Source organism: Cynocephalus volans, chromosome 7 (assembly GCF_027409185.1).
Source record: "Cynocephalus volans isolate mCynVol1 chromosome 7, mCynVol1.pri, whole genome shotgun sequence".
Classification (NCBI taxonomy): Eukaryota; Metazoa; Chordata; class Mammalia; order Dermoptera; family Cynocephalidae; genus Cynocephalus; species Cynocephalus volans.
In genome coordinates this window covers 14,094,389-14,118,332 of record NC_084466.1, presented here as the reverse complement: position 1 = coordinate 14,118,332, position 23,944 = coordinate 14,094,389, and the positions used below count along the sequence as shown (strand labels likewise).

Here is a 23,944-nt window from a genome sequence, read left to right as displayed (position 1 = left end):
CCTGAGGATTCTCAATGTTTAATTAGTTAATAATTAAGAAAATGAACAAAGCATGGGACAAGACAAGGGTATGAAGAAATTCCATTTAGGTTTCTGGAGGAATTTAATAAAAAAACAACTCACAAAGAATGAATTAAAAATTACAAGGGCCGAGCTTTGACATGGGCAGGGAAAGGTACATTCTTCATGGACTTTCTGAGCCTAGACGCACCTAAGAAAGATTCTAAAAAACCACCCTCTTAGGGGAATAGGGGGTTCTCTACCTCTCTCTCACTGCTCCTCTTCACTGGCTCCTGCATGGTCCCTGAGCTTCCATCTTTAATTGTCTTTCTCTGTTTACTCTATAGTGTCACCCTTCACCCTGTGTAATGTCAATAACTTTCCCCAAGGTACCTACTGGAATGCACTAATTTAGGGCACTGTCTTATAAAGTATAGTGTCGCACCTTAACTGGTATGCCTGCCTCCCCTTCTATTATCCCTTTTAACTACTCTCCGCACAACTGCCAGGCATCTTTCTAAAACTCATCTGATAGCATCATTCCTCAGCTTAAATTCTTTCAGTGACTCCTCACTGCCACCAAAATAAATCCAAACTTAGGCATGACCTAAGACTTTTCGTGATCAACCTTATCAACTTTCTAGACCTCTTCTGCTCTCCTTCAACCCTCCAGTGACATGGAGTATTTCCGATTCCCTAATGCACCAGCCCCACAGCCGGGCTGTGGAGTTGCTCTTCCTGACATCAGGGCTCCTGCAGCATGCAGCCCTCGACTAGCACACATGCCTTTCTGCTGAAATTACTCAAAAACATTTCTGCATTTTCTTCCAGGCTTGAGAGTCTGGCTATGTGATTCATCTTTCTTTCTCCAATATCCAGTATAACACCTGGCACAAACTAAATGTTTGCTGAGTGCATGGGTTGTCAGGATTTAAAAATGGAGATTGTACTGTTTAGTTGTGAGATCACAGGAGATTCCAAATAAGACTGTCTCAGAGACTGGTGAGATTCAGGTAGCTTCTGTCACCAAGTAAAGTCCTGTTTTCTAAAACTCATATTTCAGTAGATCTTTGAGAGTCATAAAAATTTCATTCCTCTATCTTCTCAAATCCCCAAAATTGTATAGACTGTTCAGTTGCAGTAAACTATAACTAAATAAGTTAAATGTTCAGAACCCTTAACATCTAGACTTGTGAATTAAGTGCATTTTTTAGAGAGTTTTTTGTTTTGTTTGTTTGGTTTATGTTTGGTTTGGTTTGGTTTTATAAAGAAGCCAGTTTTAAATCACTTCCTAAGTACTACTAAGACAGGAGAGGTACACAGAAAACTAGGATTGGCCTTGTGGTCATTCAGGGCCCAAGTGGCAGTGCTGGCTTCCCAATTAGTAAGGGATTCAGCCTATTCCACACCACATCACATCACTTTACAACTAAAAACTGCCACCCTCAAAAAGAAGTGTTGCCTAGAGGAGAAGATGGGACCATAATAATAGCTTCCTACTCAGCCAGCTCCCTCCCCCACCACTGAAGGGTGCATCAGCAAGGGTGTACAAAGAGAATCTATAGACTCTTACACATCTATGAGAATCCAAACTTTAGGGCAAACGTTATCCCTGAACTACAGATTGAGAAAAGTGAGTTTTAGGAAGGTTTATCACTTACCAGAAGATCCAGAGCAGTAAGAGATAGACCCAGGGCTAATGGGTCTTGTCACTACCTCTATGACTAGAGCACCCACCACCCCTCTTGTTTGCACACAATTTGCTTACAATTCAGTTACAGACTTGAAGGTGTAAGCACCTGTAGTTTCTTTTGTTTTCCAGTTGTCTGTACATGTCTCTGGTTGTCTTTCTTTACTATGTAATTTTAGTTGCTAAAAGGACCATGCTTTTGTGTGAATACCTGGCACAGTGATTATGCTTCAAGTTAAAACATGACCATTATCTATATATTCCAAATACGCCAATGAACTTTCCTTTCTGGACTTGCCTTAGGAAGGCACACTCCCTCACGTGCCACCCATCATTTGTGCATAAGGTTTCACTTACGCATTGAGGATAAATTCACTCAAATCCCTCCAAGAGTTTATCAACACCAAGCTGGTCTTGTCAGAGCAGCACTTCAGCTCCTGGGATGCCATCCAAAGTCTTATTTCAAAACAATGGAGAAAAGATTATGTTTTGCAGATAAAATGATAAGCAGATGAGATGGGGAAGGCCCTCTGATTCAAGGACTTTGACATCAGGAGACTTCACTAAACTTCCTGAATTTGTCCTCTTTGAATCTCATGCATACACTCAAGAGTATTGCCAACTCAAGTCTGTTCAAACTGATGCAGGACATAGTCAATGTTATCCAAGTTCTTCCAGGCAACCCTTATAGAATAAGGCAGGGACATAGCAGATATGGACATATGGACATAGCAGGACCCTTTTATGCTGTAGAAACCATAAAGATTTTGTGCCTGGGAATATGTTAAATGGCATCAGGCCAAAACCTGCATTTCTATTCCCTTTAATGACTTAATTTTTGGTTTTTATTTTTGTTTCTTTTTGCATGCAAACATATTAAGTCTCCCTCTCTTCTGCTTCCTTGATTTGCCACTTTGAGGTACATCCTTATGACATCAAAGGCAGCTGGTGCCAAGATCTCAAATCCATCGTTTGTGCAGTATACACATTAAGTGCCTACTCTGAATCAAAACCTGTTGTAAGAACTTTGGCAGATGCAAAGATGAATTTTCAAAAAACCATCTTTTATAATTTTTAAAAAGGGTTTTCTATTCTCATGGAGACTTTATTTTCTACCTGGGGAGAAAATAATAAGCAATCTTGTAGTTACAAACAATATCATAAAGAAGGATATGCAATAAATGCTGTAGATACAGTATATCCTTTATAAATCTCCATCTGCTTAAGCTACCCTTGACTTAAGATACCATACTTGGTTCAAATCTTCCCCTATCCATGCCTGTCAGTCATGTTTAATATCTTAAGATATATATATTAATCACATAGATAAAATTATCCCTTCCACCCTTCGCTGGTTACAAATATGGTCTGCATTTATCCAATTCTAACAATTGTAAAAATTTTACCATTCTCTCTGGCCTATTTAAAATGTGAGCTAAATGTTATGTAAAGGAAAAAAAAAAAAAGAAGAAAGAAAAAGGAAAAAAAGAGCATGTGACCTGACATGAGGAATATGTGCATACAGTGAGGGACTACTGGATTCATCCAATACCCTTTATCCTACATAAGAGGATAAAATCTTAGATTTACTTAATTCATACAGGTAATATTTTATAGGTGTGTGTTCTATGTCATCTATTTAATCCTAAATTTTCCTAAGCACCATATGTAGCAAAAATCATGTCACACAGTGACATTAAAAAAAAAAAAAAAAGCTACTTCCCTCAGCAGCCTGTGGAAAAAATGAGGAAAATGATGAAATGCTTTGTAAACATAAAAACCAATATGACAATCTTTTACTCTAATTGTTTTAGCAGGAGATGCCACAGTTCCACTGAGTTACCCAGATGCTGAGGGCACTTTCACACTGTGTTTATCCACTTGGGGTGCCATATTAGCTGAACCTCCACTTAAGGACAGCTGGATGGATTTCCTATCCTATATGGCTACCACCTTAAAAAGGATGGCACATATAGAAAGTTAATTATGGGGCTGGCCCCGTGGCTCACTCGGGAGAGTGAGGGGCTGGTAGCGCCGAGGCCACGGGTTCGGATCCTATATAGGGATGGCCGGTGCGCTCACTGGCTGAGCGTGGTGCGGACCACACCGAGCCAAGGGTTGCGATCCCCTTACCGGTCAAAAAAAAAAAGAAAGTTAATTATGGTTCCTCGGTAAATTTCTGCAGTTGCTGATCTGGACTCTGGTATAGAAGTTGTCCTTCAGAAGTAAATTTCACCCTACCAAACACTCTTCCTTCAATTTAGGAAAATAACTCTGAGTTGGCACAGTCCAGTGCTAATATTCCTTAAAGTTTGGTAAGCTAGCAAGATAACTTCAGGTAAACAAATGAAAGAACAAATGAAAGAGTCAAGGTAAAACTGATAACCAAATGTTCCTAAATCATTCTTTTCCTGGTGTATTTCCAATAGGAAAGAAAGGTTATCATATGTATATTTAAGGGGGATAGAAATCCATCTCAAGATTACTGTTGAGATGGATTAGTGTTTAAAATAGCTACGTGACAAATTCTACCTGTAACTTACTTATTTCGATTTAATTTTATATGTCATTTAAGTCCAGTAGACCCAGTAGTTGGGCTGAATGTTTTTACATGTATTAATTTTCTGAATTTCTTCCAAACTGTGTAATATTTTGGTACATGCTGATTCACCTCATCCAAGAGACATCTAAAATCACTCTGCCATGTTGTCTACTAAACATTCCACTGGTGAGATCTCAAATACTGAAATGTACCTTCTCTGAGTGCCTCTTGGTATCGGCCATGGTATCAATGGGTCCCCTCCAAAATGTAGGTGTTCCCAGTATGACAGTACTAAGAGGTGGGGCCTCTAAGAGGTGATTAGGTCATACGGGCTCTTCCTCTCATAAATGGGGTCAGGCCCTCATAAGAGGCTTCACACAGTGTCAGCTCACTTGACCTTCTGCCTTCCGCCATGTGAAGATACTTTGTTCCTCCCCTCTGGACAATGCAGCCCTCACCAGACAACCAAATCTGCCAGTGCAGTGATCTTGGACTTCCCAGCATCCAGAACTGTGAGAAATAAATTAATGTTCTTTATAAATTACCCAGTCTGTGGCATTCTGTTATAGCAGCACAAAACAGACCAAGAAACTGGTATGGGCAGTGGGGTGTTGCTACAACAAATACTTAAATATGTGGAAGTAGGTCTGGAATTGAGTAATGGGCAGAGGCTGGAACAGTTTTGAAGTGAACGCTGGAAAAAGCCATGAATGGAGCATTAAGGGTAATTCTGGTATCCCTCCAACTACCCCACAAAAAGCATTTTGCTCAATCATCCTAGTGTCTCCTTTTCCCAGTTGAGTGTCCGCCCCTAAAGACTACCCACCCAGCTGCAACTCCATAGGAAGTCATTTAAATACTCCCCCCTCAATAACTTCCATCCTTTGTTTTTACTTCTCTGTTCCCAGATTGTTGATGTTTTACCAAGGCTACTTTTTTTCATCTAAATCTTAGGTGGGAGGAGCCTGCTCTTGGTTGATAATTCATTTGTTTGTTCAATTTGACAAGTATTTACTGAATACCCACCCTGTACCATGTGTTTTATGTGCTTGAAAACTAAGATCTCTGCCTCATGGAGTTTATGTGACTAAACAATAACATACATGTATGTTAGAAGCTAACAAGAGATGGGGAAGAGACCAATAAAACTGAGCAAGGTGAAGACGACCGGGAATGCCAAAGGGTGTTGGAGGGCTTACAGGAGTGAGGGAAAGCTGGGTAAATAATGCGCAGGCAGGAGGACCATCTGAGGCAAGGCCCTAAGATTGCCTGGGTGGGGAGTAAGGAACCACAGAGGCCAGTGTGGCTGGAGTAGAGGAAGCAAGGGGAAGGCAAGATGGGAGAAGGCCAGGGAGAAGGGGTAGGATCCTGGGGATCCTTGAGCCACTGTAAGGCCTTTACTGAGGGATTCTGAACACAAGAGCAATGTCATCTGACTTACCTTTCCAACAATCACTCTGGCTGCTCTATTAGGATAGACTGGTAGGGAGGCAAGGAGAGAATCCAGAAGACTTGAGAGGAGGCTGTTGCATTAATCCAGGCAGCAAGGCTAAGGGTTGTGGGCACATTCCCCACAGCAGCGGGAGAACTAACTGATAACCCTTGCTGTTACCCTCTCCCCATGCCATTCCCCACAGTCAGCTTTCCAAACCGTCCTCACTCTCCAAAGCTGCACCTGCCCTTGGCCAACTTCACATTAGCTCCCTCAGACCAACCAATTCATCTCTAAATTTCTTAATATACCATCCTCTTCTTGCTATTTAGAGATAAAAGTTTCTCTCCTTCTTCCTAAATTCCTCCCCTAAAGACTCTTAATTCCATCCCCATAGACTCCCTAAAGAGCCTTGCTTCAAAACACATCCATGTATCATCTTGTATCTTCAATCGCTTCTTCATTCCTGGGTTTGCCTTCTTAGCCCATTCTCCTGTTTCCCCAATCCTGATAAGACCTCTTGCAGACCTTGAAATTGCGCTGAGCCTCTATCATTACTTCTTTCTCCTCCCACTTTACTCTATGTCTCAGCCACTCACCTCTTTAGCCCTGGCTAGTCAACTCTGCCGCCCTTCCTCTGGACCTTCCGGCAGTAGGACAGGACTGTGTGTTCTGCCTGCCTTCTTCAAACTCCCCTCACTGCCTTCCAAGACCTGAGGTTTCCCGGTGCTTGTCCTGGCTTCTGTTCTCTGCTTCCCCCTCTCTCTCCTAAGTGAAGGTGCACCCCAAGCTTTAGCCCGAAGGAGGCACTGTCATGCTCTTGGACCCCTTGGCTCCTGTCTCACATTTCTGGGGGAGAGTCCAGATCTTCCTCTTTAACCCCAACTTCTCTTTAGGCTGGACTTCTGCATTTCCAGTCACTTTAAGGTCTGCTAGCACCTGCCTGTCCCACTGAGCTCTCAAACTTAATCTTCCTAGAACAGATTCCCATGGGACTTGATTTACATCATGACACTGGTCACAGTCTTCTACTTATTACTAATATTAATACATTCCTTTATCTCCTCTCCTAAGCTTTGGGCAATTTGAAATCAGGGAACCTGTCTTATATTTACAGGCCCAAGCACTCATGAAGCTGAGCTCTTTGCACAGTAGTATAACTATAAGTTAAATAAATATCCTCTTCAACTCAGGTAATCAGTGCTATCTGAAAAATAACCTTTCCTTTTTAAGGAATATTTGTTAATAAAAGAACTATCAGTCAGTATTTTCTGTAAAAAGGATTACTTGCACTAGAATTAAGATTCTCTTCTGAAGGTCTTGCCAATGTCAATCTAGAGATATTATTTATATAGATTTTTCAGGGAGGTCCAATTCTAGACATGAACTAATAACCACAATGGTCACGGAAAGTTACATTACTGGCCACTGAATTCCAACTGATAAAGATTTTGAGGAATTTATACAAAGAACATTTTCAATAAAAAGCCAAAAACAAAGTATTGAGATTATTTTTTTGGCAGCATATAATAAAAAAGCAAGGACAAAACAACATGAAAAAAAATATTTTCTTTTCAAAAGAACAGATGGGAAATGAGATCAGGGACTTCCAGGCCTTTGTAAGTAGCGGGGCTTGGCTTCCTCCCCAGGTCAGTGGTTTGTAGATCATTATCACTCGTGTAAGTAAAAGAGGAAAGGAACCAGAGGAAAAATAAAAATCAGGATGTTACTGAAAGGGAAATGGAGTAACCACATTTTTTTACACAATGCTGAGAACTCTCTAGGATTCTCCTACATCTAAACATTTCCAAAAGGGAAAATTTCTAGGACTGTCATTTATTAATAATCTTTGCTCTGTATTCCCATCTTTCATTTTAAATTCTCTTGCTGAGACATTGATGTTGATAATATACCATGAATATCAGTAGGAAGAGCACCTGAAGAATAACTCCTCACCCTAACTTTGCACACAGTTCTAAGAATGACAACAGTTTCACACCCATATATACAGCACAGAAATCCTATGACATGCCCTTTTTTTTTTTCAAATTGTAATAAAATACACAAAACACAAAATTTACCATCTTAACCATTGTTTTCTTTTTTAAAAAATCTTTTTCATCTTAACTATTTTTAACTGATGGTTCAGTGGCAGTAAGTGCACTCTTATCATTGTACAGCCATTGCTGCCATCCATCCACAGAATGTTTTCATCTTCCCAAACTGAACCGCTGTAGCCTAAACAACAACTCCCCACCCCCTTCCTCCAGCCCCTGGCAACCACCGCTCTACTTTCTGTCTCTTTGAATTGGATTACTCTGAGTACCTCATATAAGTGAAATCATGCTGTATTTGTCCTTTTGTGACTATTTATTTCACTTAGCACAGTGCCCTCAAGTTTCACCCATGTTATAACGTAACATAATGTTCTTTTCTTTTAAGGCTGAATAACATTCCATTGTATGTAAATACCACATTTTATTTACCCATTAGTCCCTCATGGACACCTGGGTGGCTTCTACCTTTTGGCTACTGTGAATAATACTGCTATGAACATGGGTGTACAAGTATGAGTCCTTGCTTTCAAGTCTTTTGGGTATATACTCAGAAATAGAATGTGACATGCTACAGTATGGTACTGGCATAAAAACAGACACACTGACCAATGGAATAGAATAGAGAATCCAGAAATCAACCCACACACTTACTGCCAGCTGATCTTTGACAAAGGCACCAAGCCTATTCACTGGGGAAGGGACTGCCTCTTCAGCAAATGGTGCTGGGATAACTGGATATCCATATGCAGGAGAATGAAACTAGATCCATACCTCTCACCGTATACTAAAATCAACTCAAAATGGACTAAGGATTTAAATATACACCCTGAAACAATAAAACTTCTTAAAGAAAACATAGGAGAAACACTTCAGGAAATAGGACTGGGCACAGACCCCAAAAGCACGGGCAACCAAAGGAAAAATAAACAAATGGAATTATATCAAACTAAAAAGCTTCTGCACAGCAAAAGAAACAATTAACAGAGTTAAAAGACAACCAACAGAGTGGGAGAAAATATTTGCAAAATATACATCTGACAAAGGATTAATATCCAGAATATATAAGGAACTCAAACAACTTTACAAGAAGAAAACAAGCAACCCAATTAAAAAATGGGCAAAAGAGCTAAGTAGGCATTTCTCTAAGGAAGATATACAAATGGCCAACAGACATATGAAAAAATGCTCAACATCACTCAGCATCCGGGAAATGCAAATCAAAACCACACTGAGATACCATCTAACCCCAGTTAGGATGGCTAAAATCCAAAAGACTATGAACGATAAATGCTGGCGAGGTTGCGGAGAAAAAGGAACTCTCATACATTGTTGGTGGGACTGCAAAATGGTGCAGCCTCTATGGAAAATGGTATGGAGGTTCCTCAAACAATTGCAGATAGATCTACCATACGACCCAGATATCCCACTGTTGGGAATATACCCAGAGGAATGGAAATCATCAAGTCGAAGGTATACCTGTTCCCCAATGTTCATCGCAGCACTCTTTACAATAGCCAAGAGTTGGAACCAGCCCAAATGCCCATCATCAGATGAGTGGATATGGAAAATGTGGTACATCTACACAATGGAATACTACTCAGCTATAAAAACGAATGAAATACTGCCATTTGCAAGAACATGGATGGACCTTGAGAGAATTATATTAAGTGAAACAAGTCAGGCACAGAAGAGAAATACCACATGTTCTCACTGATTGGTGGGAGCTAAAAATTAATATATAAATTCACACACACACACTCACACTCACACACACACACACACACACACACACACACACACACAAACCGGGGGGGGGGGGAAGAAGAGATATAACAACCACAACTACTTGAAGTTGATACGACAAGCAAACAGAAAGGACATTGTTGGGGGGGAGGGGGAGAGGGAGAAGGGAGGGAGGTTTTGGTGATGGGGAGCAATAATCAGCCACAATGCATATCGACAAAATAAAACGTAAAAAAAAAAAAAAAAAAAAAAAGAATGTGACATGCTCTTTCTATCCTTCTATACAACCACTATCCCTTGTTTGTTTATACCAGACACCAAAGTCTAATCTCTATGAAATATGAATGGTATTCATAAATTGCCTCCTAATATCCTTTTTTTTTTTTTTTTTTTTACAATTTACTACATTTTTATATTCTATCACTTTACATAATTGCACAAACAGTAAGCTATGTAACAAGTCAGGACACAAGGAGCTTAAAAGCCAGATGCAGATTCAGTGGACTGACCTCTATGGTTAAGAATATCATCACCAGCAGCATAACCTGGTAAAGGAATTCCACTTGAAGGAGAATCATCATTGGAAATTAATGATCAGCCCCCATCCTGAATTCTCTGTCTCTGACAGGAGAGGTAAGAGTCCTGGGCATTACTCTCAGTTATGCAAAAATTTGTCATTTCTTAAGTGACAAGTCAACTCACACTTCTTGATCTAAAATATTTTAATATCAAGGTTGTTACCTCTGTATAACTGCCTGTTAAAAAGTTTATCTACAATTCTGCTCATAGAAAAGTAGGTTCTCAGACTTATGCTAAGTAAACTTGGCAAGGCCACAAAACTTTAGGAACAATAAAGGTTCATTAACTACTAGAAAAGTATATTCCTTTTAAAACCCTTACATTAGTCCATTTCCATTGCTTATAACATAAATACCTGAAACTAGTTGATTTATAAAGAAAACTAAATTTATTGCCTACAGTTTTGGAGGCTGGAAAGTCTAAAGTCCAGAGAACACTTCTGGCGAAGGTCTCAGTGGTGGTGACAGTGACCCAGGAGTCTCACATGGCAGAAATGGCAGAGCAGAGAGAGAATGTCTCTTGTGATCTTCCTTTAACGCCCTCAGAACTACGTCCCTGACCACCATTAGTAATCCATTCACTATAGCACAGTCCTACAATCTAATCACCTCTTCAAGGCCCCACCTTTCAATTACCATAATAGGACTTCCCACCCTCTTTACAATGGCACAGTGAGGACTAAGTTTTGGGGGAACATTCAACCCAAGACAACCCTGTTTCACCTGCATTTTTAAATTCCAAAAATTATCTAATTTCCACCAAACCAAATCAGTGATCTGGCAAACACTTTTACAAATCTAGTCACTGGGATTTCCACATGTACCAAATGGTGTTAATATTTATTTCATGAATCAAAGAAAAAGAACCTAATGTTCATAAGTTTACTAATTTGAAATGAAGCAACAGGTATTCAACCCTAGTACCCACATCGTGCCAGGGATTATGTGTGGGTGGGTGGGGTGGGAGGACAGAGAGGCATAAGACCAGCAGTTAAGTCCTCATCAGGACCTCTGCATGGATGATGACACTTAAACACAAAAAGCATAAAAAGTAGTTAGTGAAAGGCCAAGACAATATACCTAAGTAATCATGTACACAGTGTAGACAGTAAGGAGTAGAGAAATTAATAGAATGGGGGGAAAAATCACTGTGGACTTGAATAGCTTCAGAGGATGTAGGATTTCAAGTGATCTCTGAAGAATGAGAAGGATCTAGAAGGGTGGAAAAGAAGAGAAGACATGCTGGCAAGGAGAACCATGAAGCCAAGGCAGAGATGGCTCAGATCCCAAAGCACCAGGGTCTGATTCTGAAAAAACCATTATCCATGACACTCTTGTCTCTGGCCATGGCAGATAACACTTTACTTCATAAACATCCTCACAGTTGACAACTGTCCTCTGGATTTTTTAAAATCCACATTTACTTCATGTCTCCTAGTATAACACTTTCTTCCATCCTTACGCAAACAAAATCTTTTTTCCATACAATTCATTTTCAGAGAACATTTAGATGTCCTTAGGATTCAACCAATAAGGGCTCAATATGAACACACACCCTTGTGAAATGTACAAATGTATCATCACAATTCACACTTACATTTTACAAATTATCATTCTGAGTATATTTGGCAGAAATTTATGCCAAGTTCTATTATTTTAGTAGTTAATTAACATGAGGGTACTTTGAGGAGTTCATGGAAAAATGGAGTTAACAGATAATATGAATCTTCCCATAAGTTTTTTGAAAACACCTCACATTCTTTCATTATTTAAGTGCAGTATTGCAAATCACCCCTCAGCATGGACTTTGCTCACTTACTTGACTTATTTCCTAACCTACTTGCTATCTTTTTTCCGTATAAAATAAAATACTTTCCTCAATCTAATTTGTTCCCTCTGTTTCTAATAATACAATGATAATTCTGCTCTTATTTTGCCTAAGAAAACAGAGACAGACAGAAGGAATTTGTGGCATTGCTAAGACACTTCATTCATCCAGCTAGATGGTTCATAACATCACCAAAAAAATTTGGAAGAAAGCACAGTGTAAATGTTCTTCCCTGCTAAGAAATTGGGAGTCTTATAAAAAAACAAATAACAGCACCCAAACTTAACTGGGGACCATCACAATTACTATGATGGGGATCAGAACTGAAATTTAAGCTCCTTAATCTTTGGAAAAACTTCCCCCAAACAGAAAATAACACTCGTTCATCCTTGGCCAGCAAAATGTCAGTGAGTTCTTTGCCTTTCCTAGATACCTGTGCCTAGTATCACTGGAGAAGTAGTTAGAGACAAAAGAGACAAAGAAGTTTTCTTAAAGTTTCAATTATCTGATTCTATAACTGCTTAAACATCCAGGTTCCTCATCCCTGGGAGGAAAGATGATACTAAATTAACTGTATTGTGTTTTATTGATTTGTTTCTCAAGCAATTTTATCTCAGGCCTGCAAATGCAACTTTGTAGTCAATGTTGCAAAACTAAAAAAAAAAAAAAAAAAAAAAAAGACTTTGTTACTATAATTGATATCAAGAAAAACACATATTTCATGCTCAGAGATAATCTTTTACTTCCTCAAAGAATACTACAGGAAAAATTTGTCAACATGTAGTATACATTTTAATCATTTGATTTTGCTTCTCATTTGCTGCCAAATCACAGGCAAACGGCATCATGATGAGGTGCCCATTTATTTGTCCTTTATCTTTACAGTCTACTCATGCAATTAAGTTTTCAGAGCCTTATATGTTTTGGCATGACCTGAACCCATTTATCAGCAGAACATACATTGGCAACAACATTGTACTAATGGTTAATTTCATTCCCATGGCATTCCTTTTTTTCAGGAAAAAATTAAATAATAATTTTTCTGCCCATGTATCTCTAACAAGTTAGAAAGAGTGAACGTTTGTGACAATTCTCACCTCTGTTGTAAACTGGAGTCTCTTAAATTTGGTGGGGGAAAAAAACTTCAAGGATTATAATTTAGCAATTGTTATTAACATGGAAGTTTCTTTGAATTGTTGTTATTAACAATTCAATATGCATAAAACCATACAGAGTAGGTTATGTTCTGAATTAGAAAAAAGGTGGGGGGGGGCTTTTAATGTCAATTATTTCAATTTTTTGCCTGTTTTATTTATCTTTTACAAATATGTATTACTTTCTTAATTAAACAACAAAGAATCAATGAAACTTTAAAAAAAAATAAGGCAGCTCAGTTCACAGAAGACAGGGCTTGGACGGTAACATCATCAGGTAGAGAAGTGTCTAGGTGAGAACACAGAAGTAGAGAAGAAGGAGCCAGGCTCAGGTCCCAGGAGAGCAAGAGAAGTAACCAGAACCTCCAAATAGACCAAGGTGACTCTAAGTTGCCAGGCATCTAACACCACTAGGTTTCCTCAATAGCCTTAAAGATTCTGTGGGTCAATCTGCCACAGGCCACAGCCTGAAAGACATCAAGCATCAACCTAGAGAGCAGCTCACAGCAGAAGAGGCACTGATCTTCCACATTTCCTCCAAGGAACAATATCTACATTACACTAGAGAGGTGGACTTCATGACATTCCTGGCTAACTCCTGAACCCTTCTCTGGGAGCCCACACACAGTTCAGGGCCTCTCACAGTAGGTTCCCAAATTGCCATCCTAAAAGGATGCATGACAAAACCCTCCACTGCTCCCCAGCAAAGCCTACCCTTCAAACTCTAATGCATTTGGCCAAAAAAATCTGAGCCTAAATCTATCTCATAAAACATAGGAGGCACTTGTGCCCACTAAATCAACCTACAGTATAGCACTTTTATTCAAGATAAAACACATACACACCTCCATATATTTTTGCATATATACATTATCTAATATCTATATATACGTAATACGCAATATGTACACGTATATATATATATATGTATTATGTGTAAATATACACACACACACAATATGTGTGAGGAGCTGCCCGAAATCGCCATTACAAGATGGCGCTGATTTCCGGTGGAGGGCAGGGCTGCTCGGTAACACGCCTGGGCCGATTAGGCAGCCACCAATAAGGTAGGAGCACGTCCTAGGCGAGGAGCAGTCTCTATATAAAGGGCGCGGGTTCCCTCGCTCGGGGTCTCCATTTTTGGCAAGCTTATGCTCTCCCTCTCAAGATGCATTAAAGCTGATCTGCAGAAGGATCCTTTGTGTGCCGCGTCGTTCTTGCTGGCGAGACGGTAGCGCGGGACATTTGGTGCCGAAACCCGGGAACTTGTGTCATCGTCAGCACCTTCGGAGACCCCCTGGAGACAGGGAGGATTCAGAACTGCAGGAGGGTAAGTTCGGAGAGGTATGCCTGTTCTTGGTCTGGGGTTAATCCGGTTGGTTTAAAAGGTTTTGAAATCGCCCGTTGGTGTGGTCAGACTGACGTAGATAAGCAGCTGCACCAGAGACCTGTGTGAGCCTCTAGTACGTAAGGGAACGGCGCGTCTCACAGCGCCTCCCACGGAGTGGGGCGCGTTATGGGTTCCACTCAGTCCATGGTTACCGCGTTAAGAGGCCGTGCTGAGACAACGTGATATAAAGGTAGGGGGCCGTGTGCTCAAAAATTTTGTAAAAGAGGTAGATCGTGTAGCGCCGTGGTTTGCTTGTTCCGGCTCCTTGACTTTGAGCTCTTGGAACAAACTAGGCAGAGACCTTGACCGCAAGTACGCGGAGGGAGACCTCCGTCAGGGCACCAAGACCATTTGGAAGTTTATTAAAAATTGCTTAGAAGATGAGGGCTGTAAACCGGTAGTGATAGTAGGGCAAAATACATTAGAGGAGGTCCAAGACAGCATGTCAGAAACTGAACGGAGTGAGAGGATGGGTACCCGCAGGAGGAGAGACGTCTCCCATAAGAAAAAGGGCCCTCCCGGTAAGTCTACGGACGAGGGAGAGATTCTAAAACAACAAAGTGACACTCCCGGCACATCTGCCGGTAAAGGAGGGATTTCAAAACCCAGACAAAAGTTGGAAGGGAAAGAAGGAGGCCTCTACCCTATGCAAGAGCTGGGGGCCTTAAAACAAGAATTAGAAGATTTAAATCTGGATGAGTCCGACTCCGATCCCCTCAGCCCTAGTGAGGAATCCGATTTGGAGGAGGAAGCTGCCAGGTACGAGGAGGAGAGATATCATCCCGACAGGCGGCGGAGACCACTCGGGGAGTGGAAATGCCGGCCGCCCCCAGTGGCCCCCGCACGGCCTGCGCCTTCGGCGCCTCCTCCTTACGTGCAGTCTTCTAATCCCTTCTCATTCCTCTCTGATAAAGTGAGGAAAAAGGTTCAAGCTGCCTTCCCAGTTTTTGAGGTTGAGGGCGGAGGGAGAGTTCATGCCCCCGTCGAGTACACCCAAATTAAGGATCTAGCAGAGGCGGTTAGAAAATATGGTGTAAATGCCAATTTTACTCTAGTAATGCTAGAAAGGTTTGCTGGTGTGGCTATGACACCCGCTGACTGGCAAATGTTGGCTAAGGCAGCGCTCCCTACCATGGGTCAATACATGGAATGGAAGGCGCTATGGCATGAGGCTGCACAAGCTCAAGCCAGGGCAAACGCTGCTGCACTGACCCCCGAGCAGCGAGATTGGACCTTTGATATGTTAACAGGCCAGGGCCCATTTGCCGCTGATCAGACGGCTTTCCCATGGGGTGCTTATGTTCAAGTTTCTAGCACTGCCATTAAGGCCTCTTTTGAGTGGAATGTGACTGAGTCCTTTGAATCCACTGTGTCCATAAAACAGCTTGGAACAAATTACTCTGTCCCGCCAACACCAGTTTGCCTTTATCCTCCTTTCATGTTTATTTTAACTAATATTAGTGATGAGAGGAGTCAGATTGCTTGTGATAACTATACTTGCTTTTATGCACAGTGCTGGAATGCTACGCTGTTCAATTTGGCCATAGTTGCTCGAATGCCTAGATGGATTCCTGTCCCAGTAGAAGCTCCCAATACTATGGTCTTGTTCAGGCAGAGGAGGGATTTTGGTCTCACTGCGGCAATAGTCGCCGCCGTATCCCTGGCGGCGGGTGCAGCCACAGCTGCTGCCGTCTCCTTGACTACCACGGTACAGACTGCCACCACGTTGAATAATTTGTCCTCCGCGGTAACACAGGCCCTAGACAGACTGCGCTAAACGCTCAGCTGAAGGGAGGATTAATGGTGGTTAACCAGCGGGTGGATCTTGTGCAGGAACAAATAGACGTTTTATGGCAAATTGCTCAATTGGGGTGTCAATGGAAATATTCAGGGTTATGTGTCACCAGTATCCAATATAAAAAGTATACCAAAGCTGCAAATTTGTCTAAACAATTATCCCAGCATCTTTCAACAGGTTGGACGAGAGAATTTGACAACCTGATAAACCAGCTGCGCATGGCCATTGTGTCCGTGAATTCAACAAGAGTGGATGTCTCCTTCGCAGCCGGACTGTCCTCATGGATTAAAACGGCCGTGTCCCACTTCAAGGAGTGGGCAGGAGTGATTGGGGTTGGCATGTTCTTATGTGGGGGAACTGTGCTCCTACTATGGTTGGTCTGCAGATTAAAAGCCCAGACCCAGAGAGACAGGGTAGTCATCGCCCAGGCATTTCTAGCCCTGGAACAGGGGGCCAACCCTGACGTTTGGCTGTCCATGCTTAAGGATTAGCCTGCTCTGACTCCCCTTCCCCCTTCCTGTTGGCTGGCCTCCCTGAAGCTTGTTCAGAGGAGTTCGCCCTTGCTCAAACAGGTCTATGTGTAACAACAGGCTCCAGTGTGTCCAGAGACGGGCAACTTCCCCCAGACTTGAACCAACCTAAGACATGGTGCCCGGTGGCGATAGGGTCAACCTATGACGGGTAAGGTCAAAGTCTGTGGAGGGACGACCTAGGACAGGAACGCTGGCTAATTTGTCCGCGACCGCCGAGCTTGTACCAGCCGCTTTAAATGATAAAAAAGGGGGAGATGTGAGGAGCTGCCCGAAATCGCCATTACAAGATGGCGCTGATTTCCGGTGGAGGGCAGGGCTGCTCGGTAACACGCCTGGGCCGATTAGGCAGCCACCAATAAGGTAGGAGCACGTCCTAGGCGAGGAGCAGTCTCTATATAAAGGGCGCGGGTTCCCTCGCTCGGGGTCTCCATTTTTGGCAAGCTTATGCTCTCCCTCTCAAGATGCATTAAAGCTGATCTGCAGAAGGATCCTTTGTGTGCCGCGTCGTTCTTGCTGGCGAGACGGTAGCGCGGGACAAATATGCAGAATACCACTGGAAAGTATCAACTCACAAAGGATGCATACAACGACATAACTTTTCTCTCTTAAATAACACCTTCTTTTCATCTTTTAAAAATCACAAATTAACTAGCTAATAAATCAATCAATAGAAAAGAACTGTCTGTAAAGATCAAGCACATGGTTCTACTGACAGAAACATAAAGTTATTTACCTGAAAGTCATCATAAGGGAAGAGTAGCATCTCCCTCAAACAATCATTCAGGATTTGAGTCTTCTTCTGGACAATGACATTTTCATAATCAAGTGGCTCAATCAGCTTTGGTTTTGCCTGGAAGGCAAAAAGATAAATTGAAACATTCTTACAAATAAACGCAATTTCTTATGGTTAAAAAACTTTATACATTCTGCTCCATATGTTTTGTATTTTCCAACTTCTCTATAATGAGAGTATGATAGTTTTGCTATCAGAAAGAAACAGAAACAAGAAATAAAAGTTGTTTTCAAAGGGACAAAGACCCTCATGGTACTCTGTCTACACAGAGTGGTGCTTGTTCAGTTACTTCAGCACGAACAAGGTCTGCATTCTGGTGGGACTTTCAGTCATTTCTTGGATCACTCCTGGCTAGATCAGTCTCCTTTCAAGTCTTAGGGTCTGCAAGAGCTGCCCTGCTTAGGAGACCAGCCATGGCCTGGCAATGAAGGCCGAATACCCAGAATGACTCCAGCTATGACACTGTCTCTCTTGGTTCAGGGTCTAAATGCATCCACAGGACTCACAATTTCATACAAGCCTCCATGAAACCCTTCTCTGAGTCTCCAAATATCACTATCCTGAAATATATATACACTTACATATGTAATATCTAAAAACATTAGATACATAGATAAGTATGAGCTAGACCAAAACTAGGCACGCAACAAAAAAAAAAGTACTACTTAACCCAGGGCTTGTGAGTGAACCCTAGGGGATAAGGATGTCCATGCACTGAGTGGAAGAAAGAGGTAAAAAGCCAAGTGGGGAAAGAAGAAAGAATGCTTTTTCTAGCTATTTCAAAAGTTAGTCTTTTCAGTAAAAATCTCTTATCTATGGCCAGTCACTGCCACCATGTTTATGGATCACTTTCCATGTGCAAGGCACTGACTGGGCTAGGTTGAGGATAAAAATCTGGTACATATTCAACTAACTATAGTGCAGTATGTCAAATGCTAAAATAGGCATATATAAGATATTATCAAAGGTAACTAAGTACATTATATCAATAGTTACTGCAAGATTTTTTGAAGATATTAGTAAAAAAAATCTGATATACATAATCTCAATAAATGTTATATATATTAAAATGATAATTTATATATAGGAAATATATTGAAGATATCTGGTATGTGCTATCAAAACTGAGAATTATGACTGAAGCTGCTCTATATGTTCCCCAAACTTGTCTCTTTTCCTCCCCAATATAGCAAGACTACATTTCCCGGTCTCCCTGTGGTCAGGTGTGGCCATGTGACTGTCTTCTGATCAATGGAATGTGAGTGGAAGGGGTGTGGCCACTGCCCTGCCTGGTCCATAAAGGCCTCCCATAATACCTTCCCCCCTCCCACCTTCTGCCAATCAAATGCACAGGGCCCAGCAGTGGACTCAGAGATCTGAGGAGAGTGTGGACCCCTAAAAAAAGAGTCTGGATCCTTAATCACCCTGCAGAAGGCTTAAAACAGGCATTGAAATACCCCAGAAGCAAGAATTGAAACATCTACTATGTTCAGTAGCTCAGATTCTGGAGTAGTGTGATACAGCAGTCAGCTTGCTCTGCCTAATATATATAAAAATGCTCATATTTAACTGCAAGTACTTGATTTAAATAGATTCATTCTACAAAGACGTTTTGACACACTAAGAAAAAAAGCAATGCCCAAACAAGTGAGCAGTTATCATAATTAGGTAAAATATGTGTTATGGACACAGACTAAAAATATGCAAAATCAAAAAAATTAAAAGCTGTACAGTAAGTATCGGTAACTTATAATTTATAATAGTGAAAATATAGGTAATTCTTATAAAATATTTATAATGTTAAACTTTTTGCATTCAAAAAAGGCAAGATTTATACAAAGTAATTATTTTTAAAATAAGAATTTTAAGAAAATAAAAATATTCTCCATGATATTTTAATGGGAAAAAAATTTATTTTCTCCTTTATTTCTTTGTTTCGTGGCATATAGTAACCAACTGATAAATATTTGTTGGCAAAAAAAAAAGATGTCATGATCAATAACATTTTCCTTGGAAATGATGACCATATTCCTAATAAAAATCAAGTATGCATGTAGCTTTCTAAATTCCATTACCAGAATGGGACACCAATTGTCCACTTGCTTACATGGTATCTGCCACAACTGCAGGGCCAGGACGGCTGTTTCTTCATGACAGCCCTGGGCCACCTGCACAGGCACAGGCTGGCCAGGGGGAATCCTCAGCTGAGTGCATCCCCATCCCTGCCCCTTCACACAGGGCCATCAGCTCCACTCACTCCAGGTAAGTTTCCTTCAGACAAAATTTGGGCTACTTAAAAGTTATAATAATAAAAATATCCAAAGGTCAGTTTTTCCTATTCTTAGCACACCAAATAATGCTTTTGTTAATTAGACGAATTACTGTTTTCACCTGAAGGTATCTCAGAGGCATCTAATGACACAATCTAATGTTATAGAATTAGTATTACCCTGCTTTTGTGGACCAAAGTGTAACTTTCAAGGTGTTTTCACTCAGATGATCACACTTAATCCATTCAACAACTGAGGCTGGAAACTAAGCATCACAACTTGAGCTAATTGTGTGAAGTGTCCCACTAAGTATCCACAGGACTGGATTAGGACACAGTCTTCTGTCAATCAACTCTTTCTTCTCCCATACTGGCTGCCTCTTATCAGTCTGTGCTCACCAAGGCTCAACCACAGTAAATGTATGGAGAGCTTATCAGCCAACATTTCTGTTAAAGACTGATGATGCCTGTTAACCAGGAAAGCCCATGGGACTGCTTTCAATAAGGAAAATCTCATGGAGGATGAACATGTATCAAGGACTATGAAAATTTGAAACTTAAACAAACCCTAACTACGATCACTTAATGAAATAACTCCTAGCAAGCTGATTGGGAAGAAGTCTTCAGCAGCTTCAGGGAGCACTGTCCAGGACAGAAAGACTGACTCCAGTGAAAAGGTGTCAACTGAAAGCAACTCTCCTGCTACCTAAGTTAAGATCAGGCAAAGCTGTTGCTTCAAATACAACTACCTGGCACAATGCCTCCCTTTTACACATGGTCTTGGGGGTTGGGGCTGGGAGTGGGGGTGGGAAGAAACACTATCAGGGGAGGAAGGCTGGAGAATTGGTGAGGAAAGAAAGGGAAAGAGGACTAGAAGGAGATGCAGGGCAGGAAGAGACAGATCCCTAAGGATGGGGGAAGCAGAGATGGAGAGAACATAAGGAGGAAGATAAAGATAGAAAAAGAAGATTCAAAAGAAACAGCAGAAAAGGGCTTGGGAGACTGGGAGGTGGGTCGGTGGGAAGTTACACCACTGTTATCTACTCAATTGTGGGTTAAGAGGATAATCGCCAATTTTCTACTCTTCTTTAAACTGATGATTCACTGGTTACAGCTGTTCACAGTTCTTCAACTCCACTAAGCTTTTCCAGGTGCTCACAGGAGGGTGGGGACAGACCACAAGGGCACAGAACTGACTGGCCTGCAGCATGATTGGTGACTGGAACATCACACAGCAAAATGACATTAGGCTAATTACTAGACTGCCAGCCCCCCACTCCTGGTTTAGAAGAAAGAAGCTTAGCACAGATCTGGCCTTGGTTTTTAATGCCATCATAACATGCTCAATTCTTCCCCTGGTGACAGAGCTCCAAGGGCAAAGTTCTTAATTTTGTACCTTCAAAAGAATTGACCACAGTCATGGGTGGCGCTGCTCGTAGGTCATCAGTACCACTAAGCATTAAAACCCTGAGAATTCAACAGCTTGAATTTTAACATTCCAGGATGCTGCATTTCCCTAAGCATGGTGGCTTGGCCGACTCCCACATCTATGACAACCAGAACATGTACAGTGAGTGACTATTGCTTTTACAGTGTATAAAAAATGTAATTCAATCTATGTACAATCCTTTGGCATTCCCTCCCATTTGGAGGTTAAAAGTCCTTATTTATGAACATTCACTTCTCAGGTTGCTTGTGAAATCAGAAAGGGAGAGGACTATTTGAGCCCACAAATAGTCTACAACAGTGGTTCTGAAAGTGGGTACCCAGGAACCACCAAATCAGCATCACTCGGGAACTTTTTATAAGTGTAGAGCAGAATCAGAAACTCCAGGAGCTGGGACCAGCTACCCATGTTTAAATAAGCTCTCCAGGACATTCTGACGAGCCTGTGGTCAATAATGATGCCCCAGGAACTTGGTTAAAATTTGTAAATTCAGAGAGAAACAAGTCCAGTGCTGAGCTTCTTAACCTCCTCAAGGTTATAGACCCCTTTGAGAACCTGGCTCCACTCCCCCCAAAAATGTACATACACATTGCTTTCTAAAATTGTATACACAGTTTTGGGGGGAGGGTTATAATTCCCTAGAGAATGGCCAGGTGGAACTGAGTTTAGGAAGCCCTGGACTAGTGGGAAAGGCAGGCTTGTGAACAGTGAACTCATACAGACAGAGGTGCTGGCAGAAGTCAGATGCAAAGCTAAGAGAGGAGCTCTAGGCAACTGCTGTCCACAGACTGTGAAGTTCCCTCACTTCACTTAAGGAAGTGATATTTCAAGAGTGTGAAGGAAGAATGAGAACTCTTCAGGTGGGCAGGGGTTTCAGTTCCCCTAACTTGGCAATGGAACCCTCCTCAGCTAGGCAGATGCGAAGACCTCTAAGCCCCTGGGCCTAGCACGTGGCCAATGCTATGTCCAATGTTTCTGACACGAGCCTGCTCCTCTCACTCCCTCTACTGAGACAATAGGCCCCTCCCACCTCTATACCTGGCACCGTCCTATAGCTCCTCAGGCCAGCGGTCTACAAACATGATTATAGCAGCAGGATCTTTCCTCGAAAAACAATCTTACACACAAAGCAAATACGGCAAAAAAGTAAAAGCAGAGTGGCTCTAGGCCCAGGGCATACAGTACTTGGATTTATAACAGAAACTCCACCTCTCTCAACCCATTAAGAGTCAGCCTTTCCCCTCTCTGAGCTGCCACATCCTTAATTAGTAACAGTCCTAGGGATGCATGACATTCAGCTTCAGGGTACAGTGACCTGTGAACAGGTCATTTCCTCCAATACCATGCTGTGAGGCAGGGCCAGGTCTTGCTATCTCCTTGCCTCCTAAGCATCCAACCCAGGAGCGTAATGACTCTCACTTGCACAGCCCCCTCTCTGGAGGGTTTGTCTGTAGTTCAACTGTTGCTGGGCATCTTGGCTTCGGAAAATTTCCAGAAACATGTCCACTGTGTCCACCCACTGTCATGATACAGACGTGCAGGACAAGAGGCCATATCACAATACAGACACATCCTAAGGTGCATGGCCCCCGAACTAGCTGGGGGTATATAAGATTAGTCATTGCCCAAACTGAGAATGCCCCAAAATCATACAGCTCACAAATAAGAGAAACCGAGTAGAGGTTTTTCCAACCTTAAAAATTCCTATGACATTACCAAATATTGTAAAGTTAGAGAAAACTTTTCTAAACTCTCAATAATAAAATACAAATTTTGACTAATCATGCCAAAGGAAAGACTGAATCATCTGTTCTTGCAATACAGAATAATGCAAAATCATGATCATATAAAGAGGTGGTGAAAGAATATGAAGCCAAAAAAAAATGTAGGAAAGAAAGTATTACAGAGATGTGTCAAGGGGTTCATTGATAAAAATGTGTGGTTTCCCTGGATTTCTGGTGTTTATGGTTTGGGCTAGCTTTTTAAAATTTATAATTTGTTGTGATTTTGAGATTTCTTTTCAAATTCTAAATAAGTATTCATTTCCATGTGCCTTATTTTGTTTTTCAAAATTTTAAATTAATTTTTAAAGAAGGCCCCCAAATTCTGTAAGCTTTGTCTCTCACAAAACCTGGATCTGCCCTGACAGGGCCATATATACCACAGGGATGTTGATCAAATCAAAGGCAAAAGACCCAACCTAGAGAAACTGTATAACAGAGACAACACTGAAGTGCAAGGGCTGAGCCCAGAGAAAACAGAAATAGATGCAAATGTTATAAACAATTTGGGTACTGACACAGTTTGTGTCAGAAAGGACTGGGAAGAACTACTGTTGGGGCACCAGGGTATACAGAGAAGCACTTCAGACCCACTCCCACTGGGGCAGCTCCATGAAAGCAGCAGATCCAGGATTGGGAAAAAGAGAGAAGGCAGGCGGTAAACCTCAAAGCATGCTGCTCTCAGAGGGTTATGTGGTACTTACCAAGGGGGAAGAGAGAGGCAAGCTCAGCTAGCAAGTCTGGGAGGCCCAGGGCCCACAGATGGTTTCACAGTAAAGAACCTAAACCTTGGCCTCCAAGGAGGAGAACCACAGGAACAGCCTGAGGCAAAGGGCATGTGATGAGAATGGTCAGGAGAAAGAGCCCCTCCTCTCAAGGGACATCATGGGCCCAGGTCAGCCACTGATG

General features: G+C 41.6%; 1 protein-coding gene across 9 annotated transcripts in view; it reads right to left on the bottom strand.

The window, feature by feature from the left end:
- Window positions 1-23,944, bottom strand: part of DOCK9 (dedicator of cytokinesis 9) — a 271,464-nt gene that overhangs the window by 132,160 nt on the left and 115,360 nt on the right. For all 9 annotated transcript variants that reach the window (XM_063103055.1, XM_063103059.1, XM_063103061.1 and 6 more), the window contains exon 2: window positions 17,479-17,595. In XM_063103055.1, coding sequence (XP_062959125.1) covers window positions 17,479-17,595 — 117 coding nt within the window. The remainder of the gene's footprint in view (window positions 1-17,478; window positions 17,596-23,944) is intronic.